A 24272-nucleotide genomic window follows, 5' to 3' on the forward strand; every position below is an offset into this window, starting at 1 on the left:
AAGGAGAGGATGTGTTATCATGAAAACAAAGTAGCTGAACTGTAAAGTCAAGTGCATATAATTTACAATTTCAATATCACAGATCCAACACATTCTGACTCACAACTTGTCAAATTTGAATGGACAATCAAGGACAACTTATGTGATCAGTTAGGGATGTATTGTAAACATATAACAACAATATGGATCACGAAGATGATGAATAACAACTGAGCCACATGACCGCCTCTCCACCATGGCACCCTGAAAAGAGCACAGAATTACACAAACACACAAAAGGCACAAAGCAGACATAGTGTGACCCTTCCTGTAGATAAACAGAGGCCCGTCCAGAAAAACATTGAGACTAAGATGGCAGCATTCAATTGTTATTTGCTAATATTGCTTCCTTTAAGCCCTGTGTACCTCCCCTTCCTGTTTTCATTCCTCAAGCCTGCCATTAACTGTGTGGATGTAGGACTCGTATGCCAACACACAGGCCTGAAGGTAGCCGGCCTGATGGGAGGCCAGACTGGTCAACGCGAACGCTACATACTCAGCATAGCTATCAGAGGAAGAAGCTCATTAGAGCCCTAATGAATGCCATATGGCTGGGAAGTTCTCACACTCTGAACAAGCACAACCTCATCCCTCCAAATGCATCGAGGCGCCACTGTTTACCAGGTTAATGCTGAGCGGGTTGGAGCTAATGGTCTGTGTGATTGACCATGTGCTCCCAAGGTGCACCGTGAGATTCCAACAGTAGCAGCACTCGTTAAGGGAGCTCATCCTCCTTGAACTTGGGTTGGCTGTGGCTGTGCCCAGGTAGTGTTGGCAGAGGGGAAATAAGCTTGTGAAAGAAGAACACCGGTAGGCATACTCCAAGCAGTCATGGAATAAAGCTACGTATATCTACGCAAGTACTTTACTCATAATCAATTTTGAGGTTCTTTGAAGATTACATGCAGCATCAGAACCGCAGTACCACATACTTTTTAGATTAATATATTTTATTAGCAATCGATTGGATAAAAAAAAAAACAACCCAAAAACCAGCTGAACGTAAAAATGCTGAATATTGGATTTACCAGCCTCTAGTATACAACATGCATGTAAATATATGTTTAATTTACTTGAATTTGTACTTAAAACCAGATAATATGTTTTAGACTCTCACCTAAGTACTACTCATATGGGTGACTTACATTGTTACCAAAGCAATATGTTAGCACAATGGCTTTACTTTTAAATCAGGATTTTGGGGGTACTTTTTTAAACACTGTCTTCAAGTGGGCCTGTGTGCATGTTTGCAATCTTCCTCACTTTACTAAAACCACATTGATAACGGCCATTGAGCAGAGGAGCTAAATAAATAAATAAATAAATATAACAATCCTTTGACCTCCAAAAGTCAGAACACTGGATAAATATCTGACTTTTAGACCCATAGTGCAGCTGTTTGGCAACAGAGTAAGGAAGTAAGTATAAAAATGATTGTTTTTCAGTATGAACTTTCTGGAGTAACTTTACTGTCATTTTTCATGATTTCTGGAATATGCTGAGTTTCCCTTTTGTACGTAAGCAGAAGGTTTTCATTGAGACGAGCTAGCCGCTGTCAATCATGCGGACGAACAAAACTTACCAGGTTACAGGCGAACATGAGCCCGTGTAGAAGGTGAATTAATTTTCATTGGTGGGGGACCTATTGCTTTAACAGACACCTACAGTATGCATCAGGGGAAGTGTTTAATCGTTGGATTTATGACAATGACAAACGGTACTGAAGTTGTATAACCAAAAGCATGTGTTACATTATGTTTCTCAGAATCTTAGATGTTGTTCCACGGATAACGTTATAGACATGGTTTGAGATTAAGTCTAATCCAAGACTGAAAATCAATTTTCAATCACCCTAAACATGACAGAAGAAGAACACAACTTTATCTGTGAAATTGGCCCTACATTTTTTTTTCTTTCGCTGTGAGAAGTCATCTCATACCTGCTGAACATAAGGCATATAAATCTACAGCCACGTCTCATCCTTTCTGGTGAACACATTTTCTGTCCTATCTATTGGTGAACCCAAACAGGATGGGTTTTCCAGATGCAGTTGACAAGAGGCCTTCGTGGAGATAATGGTACATGTTAAGGGCAGATGTCCAAGTGTTGTTTCAGAATTCGCTAGTTTAATATGTTGAATCTGGTAGTATAAATGCGCTAAAGAAGTTTTCAATATCATGTGATTAATAGCTAATAACTGTAAACCCCAGAGACATCCCTCTCACACTGTGCATGCGTGAGGAGACGCTTTCTTGCACAACTGGCCAAGGTCCTTGAATGGAATGCGATGTCAGGTCTGCAAGAAGTAACGTTGTTCACCATTATTTAAAACATTGTATTCTTTTTGATATTCCTTAAGGATATACAATGGCTCTGTTTAGGGCTGATAAAAGTGATTCATGGACTTCAGTTTATGGGCTAAGTGTGCAACGGGTGAAAATGTCTGCTTACGAAAACAGAACAGCACCCAGTTTTCATCATTCAAGTCATTTGTCCCGCACACTGAGGAGCAAATTAAATTTTATTCATGCTATAAAAGAAAGGAAAATGGAAAAATATGTGCACAGAAACCGTGTCCCACTACGACTGTCCCATCGGATTCAAACATAAACTATACAGTCTCTGAAAATTTCCATTATATTAAAGCATAAATTCTGTGCTGAAGGGACAAATGGGAAACATGTGAGCTGCTGGGGAGAGGTGGTAGAAGCGCGCAAACCGTGCAGTCCAAAATGTAAAAGGATCACTGCTTCGTCACACGGACGCTGTGAGAAATAGTTTTTCACAATGCTAGTTAACTATCCAACAGCAATAAAACACATCAGATGTGACTCTGCTGCACCATCAAACACCAGCTCTGTGTTTCTTCACTCTATTATTGTGTGCCTGAATGAGGACCTAATGACACCTGGTATTCTTCCATAGTGCTGACAGCCATGATTGATTGTATCCCTTTCTCGAGGTAGCTGTCCGTTTCACACAAAGCGACATCATGAAAACAGTCCCACTTTTGTCTCATCTTTATTTGCTACTGAGCTGATTGTTGAAGCCTACTTCCCTCCCTGTGACAGGTTCCTTAAAGCTCCTCAGCTGTCTATGAACGACCTTTGACCTTTGGACTAGTTCACAGGAGCTTGTCTTTTTCCTAACTTGATGGATCATTTCTTTTCTCTGCTTAAATGCTCTTTAAAGTAACCAGGAAGTGTAACCAGTTTAGCAACACACTGTCTCTAGATTAAGTCTCTGTATTTTGTGATAAGGATTTACAGTATATATCTGATACCAGTTTTATATAGAGTAGTTGTTGAGAAATTTGACTAAAAGCCAAAAGAAAGTCAGGTCATCACCAAAGTCAGTATAATGAATCCTATGGGAAACAGGAGGGTACAAAATGTTACCGTTATCTATCTTACAATTGCTGAGAAATTGAAAGACTTCATGATTGACTGGCCAAAAATGACCCACATTCACATTCCACTGGGAGCAGTGCTTGATAAGATAATAAGATCCAAACCAAACAAATGTGACTTTAAACCTTGACCAACTTGAATGCAAAGACTCAGAAACAAAACAACAAATGCATATCATGGCACCAATGCAGCAGCAGAAATTAAGTGTGACTTATACTAAACAACCATGATAAACTATGAATGTTGTTGCCCTACTACCTTTCAGCTTGCAGATTAAGGTGAATTAGTGAATGCATGAGACCAAAAAAGAATCCAAAGAACTGATGGAGCGAAGGAAATGGGAGTGAGGCTTTCGGATGATCAGGTGGAACATCTCAGCATTAAGTATTACACCTCACAGCCAAACTGTAGAGATTTTACAGCTTTATTAGCTGGCTCTGCTGCAACAGTTCTTTTAGTGTTCAAAAGGGCAGTCAAAGACTGTTTCCTGTTATGACACATCTCATTAATCCCCCTATGGTTTATTTGAAGAGTGGATGTTGCAGTATCATCTATCTTGTTGGTAATGTGTCATTTTTGACAATCAACTGCTGACACAAAAGTTTGAAGAATGAGTGTGGACTTTCTTCTAATTGCCAGCCCAGCTGTGATAGTAGGCACAGACAAGTTGTTTGGTAAGTCACATTCCTCTCCTGTGTCCATTTGTTACAATAGAAATGTGGGAATGAAGACTCAGAAAATGTTGGAAATACAAGTAATTCTTGCCAGAGACTCAAATTCCATCTAGAAAGGAAAAAACTGTAAATCACTTCCGACCACTGAGGTCTGAGATCTGAGCCTCCCGCGTTCGTTGAACGGCGCTGAGAGACGGCCGAGGCCTGCTGATTCAGTTATTGATCCTCGCTTTCTTTGTCTAATGTTTTTAACATGAGGGGAATAGACACATGGTTGAACGTTTGTTGATTTATTAAATGCTAAAGTACTTCAAATAACTTTTTGGGAGGAAGAGTGTTGGTCCTTGGAGAAATTGGAAGGGGGGGTACTGTACTGTAGAGGACAAGTAATGTCAATAACACCTAATGAGATAAGCAGGGATCAGGACTCGGTGGCCTGGATGTTTGTCTGCAGAGAACACAAGAACATTCAAGCAGCTGTCTGTTCTCTCCGTTTTCCTGGTGGGAAACCATTGTCAACCCCTTTCATAACCTGACGGGAGACCAGCACTTTCCAGTTGATTCTGAGCAATAATTTGGGATGCATACAAATTAAGATGTTTGAAAGATAGAGTTGCATGTAAGTTTTAATAAGACAGCACTAATGAAGTATGTGCCAGCGAAAGACTGGGCTAAAAAGTGTTTTCAAAGACACATGGATGTGTTTCCAAACTGTATGATAGAATGGCTCTGTGTTGAGGTAAGTGGTATGTGTCATGTGTCCCGTCAGTCCGTCAGTCAGATGAAGACTGATGGTCCAGATTTGTAGGCACGAGGCTAACAGGCCACACGAGGGAGTCAGGACTGGTGATTATCGAGGAAAAGGCTGCAGGTGTTTGGGTGTCCGGGGACTTGGAGCTAAAGGGAGTGCTGTGCTTGAAGTCTAGGAGGGTCACAGCGCTTTCAACTAAATCAATGGATTTCAATTTGATGTCATGAAACGCTGTAGTTTTGATCCAGCTCAGCATTTATACCACATGGCTAGGATTAGGAAAAAAGCATGTTTTGGCTAACTGGCTCTGTCGCCACAAACACGGCTAGAAATTTTTCTGACGTTCATCTAATATGACTTACAGGGCTGGAAAATGTTCCAACATCTTGTTAGAAATCCAGTGGTTTTTTGCAGTTACAAATAATGAAAGCTCACCCACCACCACCACCACCACCCCCTCCAGGCCAAATACATGAATGTGAGAGGTATTATATGTACAAATTTGAGTGTAGTTGTGGTTTGCAGTATAGCAAAATACCATAGCATAATTTTATTCTGGCAACTGGGCTGAGTGTTTCATAGCATAGCTTTAAATAAACTACATATTGTTTAACCATCAAAGCAACACTAGGTGACAAGTTTGCATCTGTCAGATTCTCACGTTATCACGATACTGCTGTCCTGGAACATGCATGCTTCACATAAAGATAATCACGAGGGAAGTTGCCCCCCACAACCTTGGCAATAAACTCATCTTTGCTAAAGGAATGAAGATTGTGTCAGATGCCTTCAGGAAAAGGCCCCCCGCTTCTCTTCAATAATGTTATATTTAGTCTTTTGAGACCTTTTATCTTTGAGGATTAAAGGTCCCCCTGTGACATCGGTCAGGTCTGCGGAGACTTATAGAAATAATTGTATGCATGCGTGTGTGTATCGCCCTGTGCTCATTGCACGCGGGTGGCCTGTGTAATGCATCCGAATGCACGGCGGGTGAACCAAGGCAGAGACGGTTGTCTTAATGCCAACATGTGCCAAGAGTAACACTGCTCAGACCCACAGTCACACAGGATGGTTTCTCTGAATGCAATCTTTGGACTCTGTGTGGGTCGCAGTTAATCAGATCGACACAGCAAGGAGTTGTTTACAGGTACATGTGTAATGAGATATACTGGATAAATAATGCAATAAACCACTCAAGGAGACTGTGGTTCACAGTGAGCATCTGAGAGGTGTTGTTATGCATAAGGGGGAAGGTTTAACACGGGGCCCCATCTGGAACTATTCAGAAATACTTTTCTACTTTATAGCAATCTAGCGTATGCACAACAATGAATGGAATTCACAATTCCAAACCAATGCTACCAAGTTTTAAACCAAAAGTCTACGAGTGTCTAAAGACTGAATGAAAACACAGACAAAGCATCTGTGACTTCACATGTCATTTTCTGAAGGGATGTTTTAATGTTTGTATTTGGGTTTTTCCCTTGCCACCATCTTTGTATTTATTCAAATGCAATTTGGGAACCTCGATGGATTTGGGCAATCATGACCGTGAGAGACCTGACAGTTGAAAGGTCTCCTATTTTAAAAAGAGTTATTTTATTTCTTATTCAATTATAACGCAGGTCAAGGCACTATATGAATACCATGAAAGTGTCAGAATGCTCGATCCACTCGATCCACTGAGAAATGCGCTCAGCCCATCTTCAGAAATTGCGCCTTTAAGTGAGCTGCCCGGACATCCGTAATTTTGTAATGTCACAACCATACAGTCACCACCCTCAGCCACGCAATAACAGAAACATGATAGGAGCTGTCTGCTCAGGCCTGTGAGAGCTGACCAATTATGGCAGACTGGGCTTTTCAAAGGAGGGCCTTAAAGAGTAAGGCACTAGAATGGATAACTGAGACAGGTGGTTAATTGACAGCATGAGAAAAAAAATAAAAGCATGTAAACATTTCTAACTGACACTCAAGATAAAGGTATGTGTTTCTTTTAGAATGTTCTGTTCATGTATTTTATTTTTCCATCTCTCTATTTTTTATGTTCCTGCCCTGTGGTTGTCCCCTGTGTAGCCTTGATCCAAATGCTAACAAGGATAAGAAGAGCACATTTCTGATTAATTTTGAGGGCTGAAGGAAAGATAGGGAATCCTTGCTACATACCTTTTTGGCAAGAACGCATATTTTTTGTAGGTATTCTACTCTTTAAAGCCAGTAAACATGTGCTTAGAAAGTGTGCAGGTACCACGTGGGTTCTCCTCAGCGTTGTCCGCAGAGAAAATCTTTTTAGCAGATCTCATCCAGGAGCGTAAAATCTTGTTTTCCTGCATATTTCTGTGACATTCTCATGAATTTCCATACACTTGTAATTTGTAGACCCAGAGAAAGGTGATACTGGTAACTGTCCGGCTATAAATCTGTTTCGTGCTACTAATAAGCTCTATTCTTCACCTCTGTCACACTGATTGTTGTACAAACCACTGGATTATTTTTTGGCTGCATCACAGCAGACTTATGTTTAGTTAATCCTAATATATGTCTTTTCATCTTTATTGTTGTAGCTCACTCCCTTAAGTAACTCAGAAGATGATATATTCTATAGTTAATTCTTTTCCTAAAGGTTTGTTCCAAGAGTCATTGCGCTAACACGTCAGCTGATCTCGTTAACCGCGCAGATTTCTGTTTTTATTTGAGGTTTCATTTTGGTAAAAGATTTCTTCAAGGTTGCAGTTAAAAGGATTGTGGTGATGAGTTCTGGCAGTGCGTTTTGGTCAACCTTCCTAAATGTCTCTTGTCAGGGCCCGCCTGTGAATGTTTCTTTGCATTTGTTTTCACTCTCTGCTCGGCATCTTGATGATGATGGCATATGACCCTGAGCTGATATGGAGAGCTCATTAGGGCTCGCAGGAGCTGCGGGATCAAAGTGGAGATGTGTAAGAGGGCAGAGCCCTGAGGTTACGGGCCCATGTCACCTCCCTATGAGTTAATGAAAAGTGGAGAGCAGGGTTGTTCCTCTGTGTGCAACTACGTGTGTGTGCGTGTGTGTGTGTGTGTGTGCATTTGTCATGGTTAGACAGAAGGGTTTTAGATCCCCCATTAGTGAAGGGGAATGAACCGCTGGGTCTACTGTGTCAGTGAAGGCCAACTCAGGGCAATTCAGTCAAGGAGGCCAGGAAAGGGCAAAGAGGAGAACAATGCACAAGACAAAAAAGTGTGAAACAATGCAACTTTTACTTATATTCAATATAACAGTGACGTGAAGATGCTTTTGTAGACTGTAGCCAGAAAGACAGCTAAGTCTAAATCGATCCTCTACAGAAAGTCTGACTCTTCAGATGACCCTGATGACATTGCCTGCTCTGAGAAACCAAGCATGGGTGTGGCCTGAGAGACAAATATGGCGACCCATCCTTAGTTTCTCAGGTCCTGCAGAATTCTACAGATTGCATTTAAGGGCCGCAGAGAATTCCGTTCCTCTCGCCCAAAGTTGATGCTGCGTTACTTGATTGAGCTCAGGAAACAAACTAAAAGTGTTCCATAACTAACAGAACGGAGGAGCTGACCTGCATCAGTTGCGGCTGACGATAGACAATCGTGAACTGAAAGACAGGTACCAGCAGCACCTTAATGTTCACTTCAACAAAGTCGACATAACACAACACACATGCATATAACATAGTTGCTGTTCTTTCTCCCTTGTTTTCTTTCACCTACTGCAACAATTGCTTTCATACCATATATCTTCCTCTCCACAGGGCAGGTATATCAGAAATACATGTGGTAGTAATGATTCAGCACCACTCGTCCAAACCGTGTGCTTTGCAGCCCATCAATTCAAAACAATCTGAATGCATCTCACATGGTCAGCTGGAGACAATTTTGCCCTAATGGACTGCTGTGGCTTTGTGTCTGTCCTTATCTTTCTCACTTTTTTTTTTATCAGTGCAGTGTTTGTTTATTCATGTGCACGCATATGGAGCCACAGACATTTATTCCGAGCAATCGAGGCTGTTTTATCAAGCCCTGTTGTCTGTCTATAATGCTCGCCAGCGCTCCACTGCGGTGTCCTCCTGGCTAGAGAAGCAGATGAAATACAGCATAGACATAACCAACGAGTTCACGAATACATCAACCGGAGGCAATGCTGGCAATGCCCTCCGTATCGTTTAGCATGCTGAGACCAAAAATGGAAATCTTTTTTAGGTTTTTTTTTACCAGAGGGGCCTTGGAGTGCATCTATGTTGGCTTTTGCTCGTTGGCAGTGCATTTAACCGTATGTGCTTTAGATTAACCTTTGCATAAATACCTAAACACCAGGGGATTTAGGGAATGGGACATTAATCTGCTGCTATTAGAGCTTATTAAAAACTTTAATTGCAAGCCTGAAAGTGTTCAGATGCACTTCCGTGTTTATTAAAGAGCAGCCATAGGCAGCTGGGTGAATTTTACAGAGTTGTAGTTTGATCCACCATGATTAGACAGGCAGACCTTGACTTGTCGTGTGCTCTTAATCAAGCTGCCAAACATCTTGTTATAAAACATGTTGCTTTCTTTCTTTCTTTCTTTCTTTCTTTCTTTCTTTCTTTCTTTCTGTCTTTCTTTCTTTCTATCTGTCTGTTTTATTTCCAAATGCTTGCTCCAAGTTGTGCTTCTGAAAGTTCCTGTTATTCAAATATAAACAAACCATTGCTCAATGCACATCTAAGGGGTCCCATTAAGTCTTTAAACAGACGGGGACAAAATGCTAAATAATTTTTCCTTCCCTTCTTCCCCGTCTGTTACTTCGAGCTTCCTCTTTGACAGGGGGGTCCATGCAAGTGCAATGCATTTTTCTGTCACCATCTCCTTTTTTTCCTAAAACAAACATATGACACTGTATCTACTGTGAAAGCTGTGTTGCTGCCATGTGGACAAGATCCGCAGTGGCAAGAGCAGGATCAGTAAGTGCAAGGAACGGGATAAAGTTCACATTAAGGACTTTGAATGTAATACCGTGTCCTGGAACATTTTTTAACATTTCACAAAAGAAAAATAATAATCTCTATTGGAAAAATTGTCTCTCGGCACTCATTCAGCTACATCTGACAGATTCTTCATACCCAGCATTACATTTCTACTTGTAACAGAAATATGGAACAGTATCAGGAACGTCTGCATTTTTATCAAAGTTGGCCAACAATGCTTTTAAAAGGAACAGTTTTCCCACCTGTCACATTCTATATTTAGCACACAAGAAACTAGTTTCAGTTGACGGCAATGCTTTTCTTTCTGAGTTGAGTGGGAGTGCTGCAAACATTTACTCAGAAAGCTAAAACTACTTTGACCTTCCTTGTTATAATCTTACCCTTACAGTAAAAACAGATATTGACACATAGTAAAAAATATAATATTATATGTGTCAGGAAAAAGTCAGGAGTTCATATATATTTGACAAAACATGCCAATATGCTGTCATTTTGCTTCGAGAACATATTACAAAATGCATTTATTGCAATAATTGGTATCATAGTCAATATACTGCATAGAGATTGTACTGTATCATTTGAGATATTCAATTATACACGTCAAGTATATTGTTAAAGCAACATTATGTAGTAATTGGCATTTTGTCCGAGCTGGAGTCCTCCACAGTGTCTGAGTGCAACAACACTGTCGTAGATACAAATCCCAGCTCTGTAACAATTTGTCAGATGCAATGTAGGTGTTACAAAACTCATTACATCATAACAATGTTATGTGTTAAAAACTATGAAGTAAACATGTTTGTAACACTGTGATCCTACCCTCTCACCCTATTACAATACAGTGTACCATCAACATGATTTAGAAGCTGTTATTTCAAGGTTAAAATGTTGCTTTGATATATGAAGATACAAAGATATAAAGACGTTCTTCAGTGGTGATATAGAAAGCATCATAAGGCACCACAACAAGGAGCCTGAGAGTCTTTGAGCGGAGCAAGGAACAAACCTGGAAACCATTTCACCCTTAGAGAAAGTAAGAACATTGGAAACATGGGAAAACCATGAAAACAGAGTGGGTCAACACACAGGGCTCTTTTGGAAATAGTTGATAAGATACACACTAATGACAGAGGTAAAAGTACTGACATGTTTTATGAGGGTTGTTTTTGAGGAACATGGGTTGTTTTTGGTCTAGATATGAAGCTATCTCAATGTTCAGTCTTTTGAATGAAGTCGATGAACCACAGCACGTGGGAAGATGTGAGCTATAGCTTACGTTTTTTTTTTGTTTTTTTTTACTATTGAACACCAGGAATGCACTGATTCTCAGAGATTGAGAATCAGTGCGCAAACTGTGTGAAAGTGTCGTTGATTTCCATCCTGCTGAACTAATAAACACATGTGAAGGAACTCTGCAAAGAGCGAGAGATCTTAGCCGAAAGGGGGCGAGGAACCTTTCAGCCCGCACAATCGGTTTAGCCAGTGTGTTTTGTGGACTGTTCATTCTGTTAGTGAAACCTGTATTTTGAATCCTTTTATTTCAGATGTTAACGAATGCGAAGTGGACGAAGGCGGCTGTGAGGGCTACTGTTGCAACACCATTGGCAGCTTCTACTGCAAGTGTCCTGAGGGCAGTAGACTGGGGCCAGATGGCAAGGCATGTCACGGTAAGATCAGGATGTAGCTGTTGTGCACAAACACAGACAGACTGCAGCAGGCTCTCTGCTCAGCGTGGGCTTCCAATGAGCGTGTTTTAAAAACGTTAGAACAAAAAAATAATTTACCTGGTGTAGGATTCCTGTTATGTCTCAAACAAGCCAACAACCTAACATGACGCTTACTGTTCCATGTTTCAAAGTGGAAACAGACAACTTTCCCGCACAAACCCTGCGCCAAGTTCAATGAATTTTACCCACTCACCCTGAACTGTTCTCAAATGCTTAATGTAATCTACTTGTATGTTTTCAGTCCATGTTTAGTGCAGAAAACATGCCCACGCACGGAAACACCGAGACAAACAGCTGTCTCCAATCTGCCGCCCCACTTAACAGCACCCCTCACATATGGTGGTCAATGAAATCTCAGTCATGGAGGAAAAATCTGAGCTGCGGTTCAGATATCTTAATTTGATTTAGTTATTTTGTCTGTGAAAATGGCTGTTTTCACTGACAGTAAACCAAAACAAGTATTTGCCATAATTAGATTTTACGTATTACAAAAGTTTAAAATCAAATCCACCCTCTGAATCAAACGATTACACAATAGCTTTTCTGCAGACACAGGCTGTCGTGTTCAGTCAGGTTGATCCAGTCATTGTTGATGTTCTCTCCCCTGTACTGAAACAAAGAGATACAGACAAGTACACATGCAAGTTGATACATTTTCCTTATTTGAAGCCCTTTAGCTATTTTCTCACAGATGATATATAGAAACACTATTCTGATATAGAAACTCACTCATCAGAAAACATTGCTGTACAGTGCTACCACTGTTCAAAAACCCTACAGCAAACCTTTAATCCATGCTTTCACTTTTTTATTTTAGTATTGTATTAAATGTAACTTTCTCGCAGTTGGAATTTCAAAGAAAAATAATTTGATGACCATCCAAGAGTTTTACACTGCACAACCATTGTGTTGAATACATTAATGACACAAGTGTGTATTGCCAGATATTCTAGTTTCATAAAATGGATATGTGCATGGATATTGCTTTGTAAAAGTCCTCCATTTGAATGAATCCATTGACCCTTTTGCATAAATAATTGTCACTTTAGGTCAATAGATTCCATCCTGCCCTGACCAACTGAAGAACTACTTAACTGTCTAGACTTCAGGCTGTAAAGGGCTGAGCCAACCACGCAGGCAGCACCACTTTCTAATAACCTTCTCCTCTCAGACGGCATGCTTTCTCAGTTTGGCCGTCTCATCTGACAAGAAATACGCCGAGTTAGTGTCGGGCACTGAGGCCCATTTGTTCTTTACAGCTACAGGTGTGAACAAGTGCCTCCGACCTTTGACCCTTAGGACAGGATATTGTCACTCGGTAATTATCTGAGAGCTAGGCAGAGGAGAAGACAAGCGGAAGCAGGTTCAGCAGCTGGGCGGTTTTTCTTTTACAGACGTTTGTGTGAGTTGTATGTCTGGTCGCATTTACGGGGAAAGATTGGGAGTCTGGTTCGGAGCTCTTGAGGAATAATAAAGCCTTGAAGGAGCTTTTTTGGAGGTTAGTTAGTAAGTTAGTAAGCCAGTCTGGAAACTAACAGCTGTGTGAGGTCACTTCCCGTTTCATTCACACAGTTTACTGAGTTGCCTGCTGCGCTGCTGTTTTTACCCTGAATTGTGATGGAAATATAGCTGAAATTGAAAGAATTTGATTGTGGAAGTCATGCTAATCACCAAAGCAAAAACAAAATACGATAAATCCTGTCCTCATTATCCACATTAGAATGTTTTGCTCTTGCACGGGAGTGCCTCAGGTTTTTTAGTAAATTCAGCTCCCGTGGCGCTCATTCTGAAGACCACCTGTTTGCTCCACCGCATTGTTTAGTTGTAGATGCTAGCTCAGCAGCCTCGCTTCGAGCCAGACGGTGTCATGCCATACCATTCAGACCTCGTGCCCCTCGACCTCTGACACCACCGCCACTCCCGCCCCTGCTGCCACACACACCAGCTCACTCACTGCTGAAAAGCAGCCATTGTGTGCCTCCCATTGAAATCCTCTCACATGAGGAGACCAATAAGTATATTAACCTTGACAAACCTCCCCCGGCGTCTATTGTTTTGCACGTTAGGCTTCCTCTACAATAGCTGCCAATGTGTTAAAATACAAAAGGGCCCAGGATGATAGGACGGTTCATGAATATGTGATTCCTCGCAGGCGGCTGTGTGCTGATTATATGTTTGTCTCACTAAACTGGGTTAACGAATATGAATCCACACTATATGCAGGGTGTGAAAAGGATTCTTTTACTTGCCTCCACTTTGACACCTCCTCCTCCTCCATTTAGCCCCTTTTTATAGAAAACAAGCTAATTAAAATAGTCTTAAGATGATTATGGAGAGAGCTTTTCCCACGGGTCTGTCACACGCACACACAAATGAACACACACGCGCAAAGTATTTGAAAAAGATTTCTATTATTTTCACTACTTGGGAAGCGCTTTGACCTCCGAGGAACCTAAATAATAGTAGTGTTGCATGCTGAAATAAACTGAACCACATGTTCCACTTCCACCCCCAGAAAAGGGTAAATGCAACATTATTTTCTCCTCTTCGCACACATCTAATCCGTCATCGCTAGTGCAAGTTGTTAAAGCCCTTGCGAGTCAGAGATGACAACCGGGAGGAGGTGAGGAAGATGTGTGATGTGTTGTCCAGATGTGTGGTAAAGCTTGATTGTCCTTGAGTGTTCAGGTATGTTGTCTTCTCAGCTGGTTTCTGTCTCCGCGGAACAGTCGTGCAGCCACATGCAACTCAGGAAACAAATTGATTGCACACATGCTACTGCGCAAACAGCGTGATAAAGCTATTCATCATTTACATTATACATGTTTTTTTGTCCAGAGCAGTCAGAGCACGGGGTCACTGTGGCATTGTGATGGTGATTCAGTGCCTTGCTCAAAGGCACTATGACACACTGGCTTTTCAAATGAAAGTTTTTGCATTTGCCGTCACTATAACATTGGTAAGTGGTGACTTAAGGCTTGAATGTGACAACCAAACTTCACACGTATTACTCAAAAGTAGATCTCTGCAGATGATTAAATAGAAGATATTAAGAACTGGTCAATATGATACAATTACAACTTTAAATGTTAAAGTGAAAATGTGCTTTTCATTTCGCTCACCGCAGATGGAATGTTTAATTAGACCGCCTTAAAGTTGGATATGTGATTCTATAAAAGGATGTAATAAATGTCTAGCTGCTCAATTTAAGCTTCCATTCATTTAGTCATTACTTTCCCACAACTGGCCAAATTTCGAAATCAGAAAACCTCCAGTTTTCTAACACAGTCAGTGGCAGATTGACATACCGAACATTTCTGATGTTTTCATATCTGAAGTGGTTCTTTTTAATGTGCAGTCTTGTGGTTTTTAGCAATATTCTATCGTATGAACGGAAAGGTTTCTTAATAAGCATTTTTTGCCTGTGCATGATCATGAGCAACGGCACGTCTATATATGGATGTATGTGTGTGTTTAGATGTTAATGAGTGTGAGGAGCTCAACGGAGGATGCCAGCAGACGTGTGTCAACACACCGGGCTCTCATCACTGTGAGTGCAGCGAAGGCTTCCGCATGCACGCTGATGGTCGGACCTGCATTGGTAAGTACGAAACAGAAGTATTTATTACACTCGTGGGGACCACTTTAAAAATCTTTCTACTCCGCCACACAACACACACACACACACACACACACACACACACACACACACACACACACACACACACACACACAGACGAGGCTTGGCTGTTCTAGTATTATTTTTATATTGTTTTGTTTTTTGTTTTTATTTATAAAAATGAAATATTACAGGGAAAAGAACATAAAGAAGTGCACAAACAAAAACACATGCAAGCAGAGGGTACACACGTGACTGCATTAAAGTTATTTTAACACAGTTATTTACACATTACTGACAGACAAGCAGTCTTGAAGGCAGAGATGTAGCAGAAATGTATTCAGCAGCAATGTGAGTCCAGCGTCTGTCTACAGCCGAAGAATGTGCATGTCTGAAAAATGTCCCCTGACCAGTAGATGGCAGCACACAACATAAACCAATGCAAATAAGTAAAAATGTTTTTAATGTTTCACTTCTCAAGCTCACCGTTTAACTTGTTGAATTAATAACATAGTCAGATTACTAACTTTAAAGGCGCCATATATATATATATATATATATGTAGAGTATTGTATCTTATTGTATTCGAACGACAATTACCAACTCTGACAGTGTCATCCAAGTGTGTGACAAGGCCTGGTAGAATATACCATAGCAGCGAACACTACTACACAACTGACCGTATGGACTTTCACTATTTTTCCTGACTTTATATATATGTATATATATATATATATGTATATATATATATATATATATATATATATATATATATATATATATATATATATATATATACATATATATATGTAGAGTATTGTATCTTATTGTATTCGAACGACAATTACCAACTCTGACAGTGTCATCCAAGTGTGTGACAACGCCTGGAAGAATATCCTCAGTGTAGTAACACTTTAAAGAACAGGAGTGCTCAGCCTCCAAAATTCTAACATGTTGTGAAAGGGGGAAATATAAGATGGTAAATTACTTCTTCCCATGTTAGCACCATAAAACCTGTTGGTAATGGGAGAATTTGTTACTTGCTGAAAGCAAGTACTCCTCCGTTGCTTTTGCTCTTATTTTTCATTCTTGATATTCCCATTCTTTGACCGCAGCATAGTGGTAGAGGATAGTGATGGAGGCAGAGGGATAGCTAATTGTGCCTGTTGAAGTCATCAATGTTAAAAGCCAGCCGTTCTCTCAGTTTTACAGCCCGTCTGTGTCATCATGTCTGTGTTTAGAGCACCCAGAAGGCACAGGGCTGATATTCATATTTGGCACGTCATTAAATCACAGGAGTAATGGGATGGAAAGATCATTAGAAAGTAACCAGGGGCACCCGTCGGACCCGGCCTGAATATCATTTTCCAGTTTCCAGCCTTTACCCAAGTGTTTTCCATAATTGCACCGCTGCGGAGTTTGAGGTGTGAAGGCCATTTAAGATTGCCAGCAAATCCAATTATATCTGTCATTCTGGTCAAAGTTTGACATCTATTACACCGGAGCTGATGGGTTTCTGCGCTTATTTACAGTGTGTGATCATGTGTCTCGTTTCCTTTTTAGCGGTGAACTCTTGCTCCGTATTGAATGGTGGATGCGAGCACAAGTGCGTGGACATGGGGAACAATCACTACAAATGTGAATGTCGGAAGAACTACCAGCTGAGGAGAGATGGGAGACACTGTGAATGTAAGTCATTTGTTGTTCACACAATGCAACAATTTGTTACCTGATGCCTATCCTTCATCCTTATGTCTCTACAATGGAGAGAGATGGCAGAGGTTTGAGTGACAGCTCATCTGACCAGATATGAGATTCTATGCCCGCACGAGAGCCAAAAACAGCCAATGAGCGATTGTGTAGAAAAGTGACCTGCGCTCTCTTTTTCTCCCCTGAGCCAATTACACACCAGCCGCCGCATCATGTAGCCAATAACATTTCTGAACCGGTATTATATATTCTATTAGAGTTTTTAAAGCCATAAACTTGGAAACAATGCAATATATGTAGTTTTATGTGTTTTTGCTCTGTGAATAGGCCCCTTTCAACTAAGTGCTTGTTTTTAACAATTTGTATGCACAATGTAAGTGTAAATATGGAAATAAAGAGCTAGAATGAGTTTTTGCCCCTCTTAGTCACGGGCAGGGGCATTTTGAGGTTACAGGCTTTTGCCAGGTGCCCGAATATTTCCTCCAAAAATAGGTATTAAATGTCTATTCTCAGTGATATTGTTATGTAATTTGAAGTTGGACCATGTGAGACTATATGATGTGGTCGTGCTTCAGCCTTGTAATAAATAAATAATTCAGTATATTAAAAACTCCTATAGATTACTGCCAGAAGCACTAACAGAGGTGTCAGAAGCTCCAAACCATGCCTTGAACTCAAATGGTTCAGCTTTACATTTACTTTTCCTTTATTAAAGGAACAGGAACATGGTAATATATATCTGGACAAACAGAGTTTGTTACAATTTCTGATATGCGTTAGGGGCTTCTTTTCAGAATTGCATTAAATTACAGAATTTTAGTTTTTCTTGCCAGCTTTTTTTGAAACAGTCACTGTACAGTAAAGAGCAGGAATTCAGTTAGTTTAACAAGGCATCTTTAAGATATCATATCCAGACCAGGTTGAGAATTAAATCTGTGCTCGTGAACGAACTAGCAAAGGTCAGAGAATCACCTGCTGGGCTGACCTGGCTTCATTTTGTCGTGTGTGTCTCTTCCTGTGTGTGTTTGTGTGCGTCAGTGAGGGACCCCTGTGAGGAGAGGAATGGAGGCTGCGCCCAGCTGTGTCTTTCAGAAGGCGGCCGGGTTCACTGCAGCTGCCGACCTGGTTTTACACTGGCTGGAGATGGCAGGAACTGCGAAGGTGAGGAATCGCACAAACACACACGCACACGCACATACCTTGTATCCACATAAGAAATTAGAGAGGGGATATATCCAACAGTTTAAGGGAGGATGACATTTATGATTTTTCCATAAGTTACAGCCACAGTAGACCTTCTTTTGGAAGCAACAGAGTGGTATTGATTTGAGAGGCTGATGTTGGAAACTCTTCTCTCAGTCCAGCTCACTAACATTTCTCCTGCTCCACCTGTGGACTGAAGAAGTCAGTAAAGAGTAATCTGAGACCTGACAAAGCCTTCCTGCTGGAGGAAGTGTTTGCTACATTGTTTGGAAATCTACACATCCAGATTTTTCAAAGAATGCATGGGAGCAAAGTTTTTACACATAATACTCTCCTAACGGTGTGAAAGTATGTGTGTTTGATTCAGTGACCTCTAGTGCCAGAAACGCAGCTCCGAACAAAGGCATTATGAGAGGTTTCTCTTCATCCTCAGCCTCTTACAGGCACTGCTACCAGACCCCCAAGACCCGGAGACCCTTTACATTTGTAACTGTAACTGCAAAATCACGATATTCTATTTTATTCGTGTTTCATGTTGATTAGCAGTATAAATTGTATGAATAAGTTCAAGCCTGAGAGTTTGATATACTGTTAACTTATTCTCCCTTTGCAGCAACACAGGCAACACATTTAAATGAATACTTCAGTGCGAAGAATGACTTCCAAAAATAACAGAATAGCGTACAATATTAGGCGCAGCTGGTCGGTCACTGGTTCCGTTCCCTATAGTTTCTGTTTGGTCAGCCAGGTGAGAAATAACACTGCAATAAATAAGAAAATGAATTTGAAATTAGTCAGACTAGTACCTCTAAAGAATCACACAGCTGCTCCTTATTCAATATGGTGTAACATATCACATATGACAGCAGAATATCGCAATATTCCATTATTCCGTAATATCTAATATCGCCCCAAGCCGAGTTGGGATTAATGTAAGTCTCCAGGTAATGATTATAAGTCCTTGTAAAGTCCTCAAAAGTGACACAAGTGTACACGTGTCTGTGGTGTGTGTGTGGTCAGATCTCAGACAAGGACTCTGAGGTGCCGGATGGACTATTTGTGTCAACGTCCATGTGTCTCTGTTGCAGTAAGAACCTTAATAACGCAGGCCCCTCTGGTCCTGAGAGGAAGCTGCATTTGGCCAAGAGTGTTGGGTTTCTTATTTCCAGTCATAGAGGACAAGTAGGAGATTTATCAACTCTGAAATGTCTCAATATGACCTCGAGATATGTGTGTACACGAGTGTTGTGCAACTTTGTATAACAGATAAATCTTCGATATGAATAGTTTGCCGTCACAACTTCCTCATGCTCACCTGATTTGTATTTTTCTGCGTGTCTTTTTGATCAGGCCCATCTGTGTGGTTTATTGTCTTTCTCATATAGACATTGATGAGTGCAGTTCGGGCCGTGCCAAGTGTTCCCATCGCTGCGTCAACATGCTGGGCTCCTTCAGCTGTGTGTGCCACCCGGGCTTTGAACTTGGTGCTGATGGCAAACAGTGCTACCGTAAGTAGATCGCTATGGACGTTCGAATCTGCCTTTCACAAATTTCAGCTACCACTGAATTTGTCGCTTCTTCCAAATTCTCTCATAACTTCAGTATTGTTATCCTAAAACATTTTCATCCTGTAAATAAGGCAAAGAAAAATGTCGGTAATCACATTTAGGTATGTATGTAAGTACGCTTAAAAAGCAGGAAAACCGTACTTCCACTAATTCCATTGTGTTATAAACTACTGTAACTGTGCTTTAGAATGCAATTCTTCCTCTCCTCATCCGTAGCCTGTAATTACAAGACTGGGACAAACCAAAATAGTCCTCATAAATGCCCCATGACTTATGTTCCAGCTCCGGTTATGCACTTGTGGTTTCGGTCCTCTCTCCTCCAGGCATTGAGATGGAGATCGTCAACAGCTGCGAGAAAAACAGCGGTGGTTGCTCTCATCACTGTGAGCACACCACCAACGGGCCGCTCTGCTCCTGTAACCACGGCTACCAGCTGGACCGGGACAGGAAGACCTGTGTAGGTAAGAACCTCTCTCTGTAATGCTCTCATTGTGTAGTTCTCTGTCTTTGTTTCTTTCATTTTCATCCATCTGTCTTCTTTATACCACCGCCTGCCTGCCTCAGACAGCGACGAGTGTGCCACCGGGGAGTCCTGCTGCAGTCACTTCTGTAGGAACAACCCGGGCGGCTACGAGTGCAGCTGCAGGGCTGGCTACAGACTGCACCCAGACGGCTGCGGCTGTGATGGTAAGACTGCTGGATTTGTTACCAGTTCGCCTTGTCTGGTGCTTTTTAGCGCATTCCTGTTGTGGCACAGGAAGCAAGATCCCAGAACTCATTTACTAACCGACTGTTCAGCTGAAATGAGGCATCTTCTGGAGCAAACTTTCCGCAATCCAGAGCGGCTGGATAGAAAAGGGTATATGTAACAATTTTAGTTTAAAACTATTAAAAAATGATCTAAAATAATAAATAGAGTTTGAGGAAATAAGTGCTGACATTATGTCAAAGATGACTATTTGTTTTGTCGCAGCAATTTCTCCTGAAGTTAGCGTGCTTACATGCTAGCCTCTGTCAGTCCTGTCTCGTAATACCACTTTGTACCTTCGAAGGAGCAGTAGTGAGTTACTGTAGCAACTTGTCTGCCCTTAGTCCAACAAAGGATGAAGAAGTAGCGCAACGAAAGCAAGAAGCCATGTTCATTTGCAAACAGAGTAGTCACAGATATAAAATGTTGGTGTTACAAACAAACATATAGCACCTTTAAACCAAAATAGTACTTTAAGGTAGAACAAAAGCAACTAAAAGGCACACCCGAGCTTAGTCTGCCATCAAATTTAGGCTATTATTGGCTTTTCCGTGTCTTAGCTGTGTGTTGTTTGTGGATTCTTCTGTCAGACAATGATGAGTGCCTCGCAGAGACCTCGGGCTGTGAACACTACTGCGTCAACACCCTGGGAACCTACGAGTGTTTCTGTCGATTGGGCTTCCGCTTGGACCAGGACCAGCACTCCTGCATATGTGAGTCGACATTGGTATTATAGTCATTATTTTGATCAAATCAACCCAGAATGAAAAGTTGGCATCGTTTGTTTCAGCAAACAAGGGATACGTTAAAACTGGTATGTTTCATGTTATCATATCGCCAGTTCTACAATGTAATATCACATGGAATTGGGTCGATGGAACAGTTGTTGTAGCTGCTGTTCACTAATGATTTGTCACATAGTGTGCCATTCATCTAAAATAATGTTAACCCTAACTTGCATTTGTTTAGCTTTGTATGGCAGAGAGGAAGAAGAAGAGGAGGACGAGGAAGAAGAGGACGAGCAGCTGGAAGTCCACAGATTGCCAGACCTGCTGTTCCGCAAGGCTCCTCAGCTCCTGCAGTACACAGCGGCCTTGAACTCCCGTTATGCCACTGATGATGATGATGATGACGAAAGTAGTGATGGTGGTGATGGAGAAAAAGAGCTAGAGATCCAGAGGGAGCGTCGAGGAGAGCTCAGACTGGACACCAGCATAGGTACAGTGCAAAGTGTGAGTGATGAGCTGTATGCCTGGTAAGAAATAAGTAGAAACCTCATTTTCAGCCGGTTGTTTCTGTTTCAGTGTGTCTCGATGGCTCGTTTGGGGACGACTGCAGTGTGAGCTGTGAGGACTGTGTGAACGGAGAGTGTAGTGAGAACCGAGACCGATGTGAGTGTTCACCTGGATGGACCGGGATCATCTGCAACATGAGTGAGTACAGTTCGCATGACATTCTACACTTAGATGTGTTCATTGTGTCTCACATCTTTTCTTTGTAATACAATATTTTGAAGTCCTGCAGTGGGTTAAACCTCACCTTCACCACTAATATTCAAATGCTTGAATGTTGGGTTTTCCTTAAAGAATCCGCAGACATTTCATACAGAATGTTCTGTGATAACGCAATAGGAAATCTCATGACAATAAGAAGTTGTCTGAGATTGTGGCAAATACGCTTATTCCTTTCATTGCTTAAAGTTAGATGAGAAGATCGATAACTCTCTCATTAGCCTGTTAAATATGAAGCTACTTTCAGCAGCCTCTTAGCTTAGCCTAGCTTGGCCAGTTTGACATATTGATGGATGACATGACAGCTCTTCGCCCCCTGGTGGCTGGATGCGGTAAAGCTCATAAACCTGCCTCGTCCAACGGGATACGGGCCAAACTGAAAACTCACATCAACAACTTATTCCCTAAGATGGGTTCTATCATTTTAGGTAGTTCTTCTCACACTGAAGTGTTACTTTTTTTGATAAGTTTGGTTTAAAATACTTATTAAAACATCAAACGATTGAGTCAGGGGTGGACACAGGTGGACTGGTGGACCGGAGATTGTTGTCCTCTCTTTACTCAATATGTCCCAACTTTCTGCATCCTGGTGTACCCACATTAGTAAGAATGTGAAGTGTACTTTTGAAACAGTCCAACTATTTCTTCAAAAGTTTGGGGACCTGAATATTTCATTTTGTGGAAAAATAAATACAAAATATAAAACTTTCTGGCCAAGACATGTGCAGGGACAGGAGACCAAAATGAATAATTAATGGCCATATCATATACATGGCAAGTGTGTAATGTTAAATGTCCAGCACGCACACACACTCACACACACAACCAGGTTTTTCCCCACAGGACGCATCCTCTTCTCAGTCTGTTTGAACTACCCATAGTAATGTGGTCTAGTGTTCGAGAGAGATGAGATAGCTCCCAGTGTGCATCGATCCAGGGCCATGTATCAAAACTTGTCGGCTCCTCTGCGTGGGAGGCTGGCTTGTTTATGGGCTCCAGAACACAGAGCACAGGGGGAATCAATCTGTCTACTGCTGGAGCGAGGCCAGGGCCCACAGCAAGAGCGCAGCCTGAGGCCAAGGATGTCCACTACTGGGTTAGAAAGCAAAGCCCCATTGTTCCCATCCAGCTCCATGATTAATGGCTGTCTTTGGTCTGAACCTGAGTCAGGCTGGTAATCATAAGAGGACAGCCACGTGGGACAAGTCCGTTCGAAGCAATCTGTCACCTTTAGAAACACGCTCCTGAGGTGGCGGTATTCAGATGCACACCACCCCAGAGGTGATGGATCTGGACATGGGGAGCCGTTTTCAGATAGAAGACAAGCAAGTCAACTCTAAACTATTAAATCATTAAAAGTGCAAATTAGAAATTAGAAATTAAATTTTTCCAAATAATTTGTTAGTTGCAATTATGACAGTAACATTAACGTTTAAAAGTGGATTCATCTTCACTCATGTTTGCATCAACCTGCCTGCAGCGGCAGTCTGCGGAGGTGACGTCCATTGTTGGATGATTACATTGTGTAAGTTCTGTGATGTTTTAATGTTCAGGACCACAGACACACAATGCCTAGGTGTCTGCTGTAACTTGCTAACGTTAGCTCACGGCCAATGTATAGTAAAGTGCTTGCCGTTTGATAAATGATTAGGTGATCTGTGAAGTGCGTATACCTTTCTCACAGTGAGCGGTGGTGGGTTATCAAGGTTATCATGCCTTACAGAAACGGTGGCCTATTTTGGGGTCACAGCTAATGTTCTTGGACACGGTCTCATAAAGTGGCTGTTTGGAGCGGATAAACACTGCACGAGCAAAATGATCTTGCAGTCAGGCGTTATAAAATTGTTTTCATGTCATGTTCAGTCTTGTTCGATTTCCCTATCCTGGAAGTAAAGACTGGCAACCGAATGAAATGCGCCATTACCTTGAGTAAACTTGTGATTTCTGTGGGTTTCATCAATTGATGGTACCATTTTGAATAAAAAAGGACCCAATTCAACCAAATAAGTAACAAAGTTCTGGTCGTTTCAAGACATTTTAATACATAATTCCTAAACAAATGCTCTAGAATAATTATTATTATGTATTTTGTGCTAGTTAAACAGCTCTGTATGTTTGCCATGTTGCCTCAACGTCCTTAATCATCATCACCATCAGTTCCATCATTTCAAGCAGAACCTCATAACTCCACCCACTGCACAGTTGCTTACTTGGTATGCATTTCAGAATGCAGACATCGTGTGTGGTGTAACTGATATTTCTGTGAAAAAAAAGTTTTGAAGACTTTGATAACATTTCGGTATTACAAGGTGCTGTCATGCCGTTATTTCAAACTGGCTTATCTT

General features: G+C 41.3%; 1 protein-coding gene across 3 annotated transcripts in view; it reads left to right on the top strand.

The window, feature by feature from the left end:
* egfem1 (EGF-like and EMI domain containing 1) overlaps positions 1 to 24272 on the top strand; it is a 63246-nt gene that overhangs the window by 10642 nt on the left and 28332 nt on the right. For all 3 annotated transcript variants that reach the window (XM_030438294.1, XM_030438302.1, XM_030438312.1), the window contains exons 5-14: positions 11386 to 11508; positions 15047 to 15169; positions 16751 to 16876; positions 17936 to 18058; positions 19486 to 19608; positions 19992 to 20129; positions 20233 to 20355; positions 21007 to 21129; positions 21386 to 21634; positions 21721 to 21849. In XM_030438294.1, the coding sequence (XP_030294154.1) occupies positions 11386 to 11508; positions 15047 to 15169; positions 16751 to 16876; positions 17936 to 18058; positions 19486 to 19608; positions 19992 to 20129; positions 20233 to 20355; positions 21007 to 21129; positions 21386 to 21634; positions 21721 to 21849 (1380 nt within the window). The remainder of the gene's footprint in view (positions 1 to 11385; positions 11509 to 15046; positions 15170 to 16750; positions 16877 to 17935; positions 18059 to 19485; positions 19609 to 19991; positions 20130 to 20232; positions 20356 to 21006; positions 21130 to 21385; positions 21635 to 21720; positions 21850 to 24272) is intronic.

The sequence above is a fragment of the Sparus aurata genome, chromosome 2 (genome assembly GCF_900880675.1).
Source record: "Sparus aurata chromosome 2, fSpaAur1.1, whole genome shotgun sequence".
Classification (NCBI taxonomy): domain Eukaryota; kingdom Metazoa; phylum Chordata; class Actinopteri; order Spariformes; family Sparidae; genus Sparus; species Sparus aurata.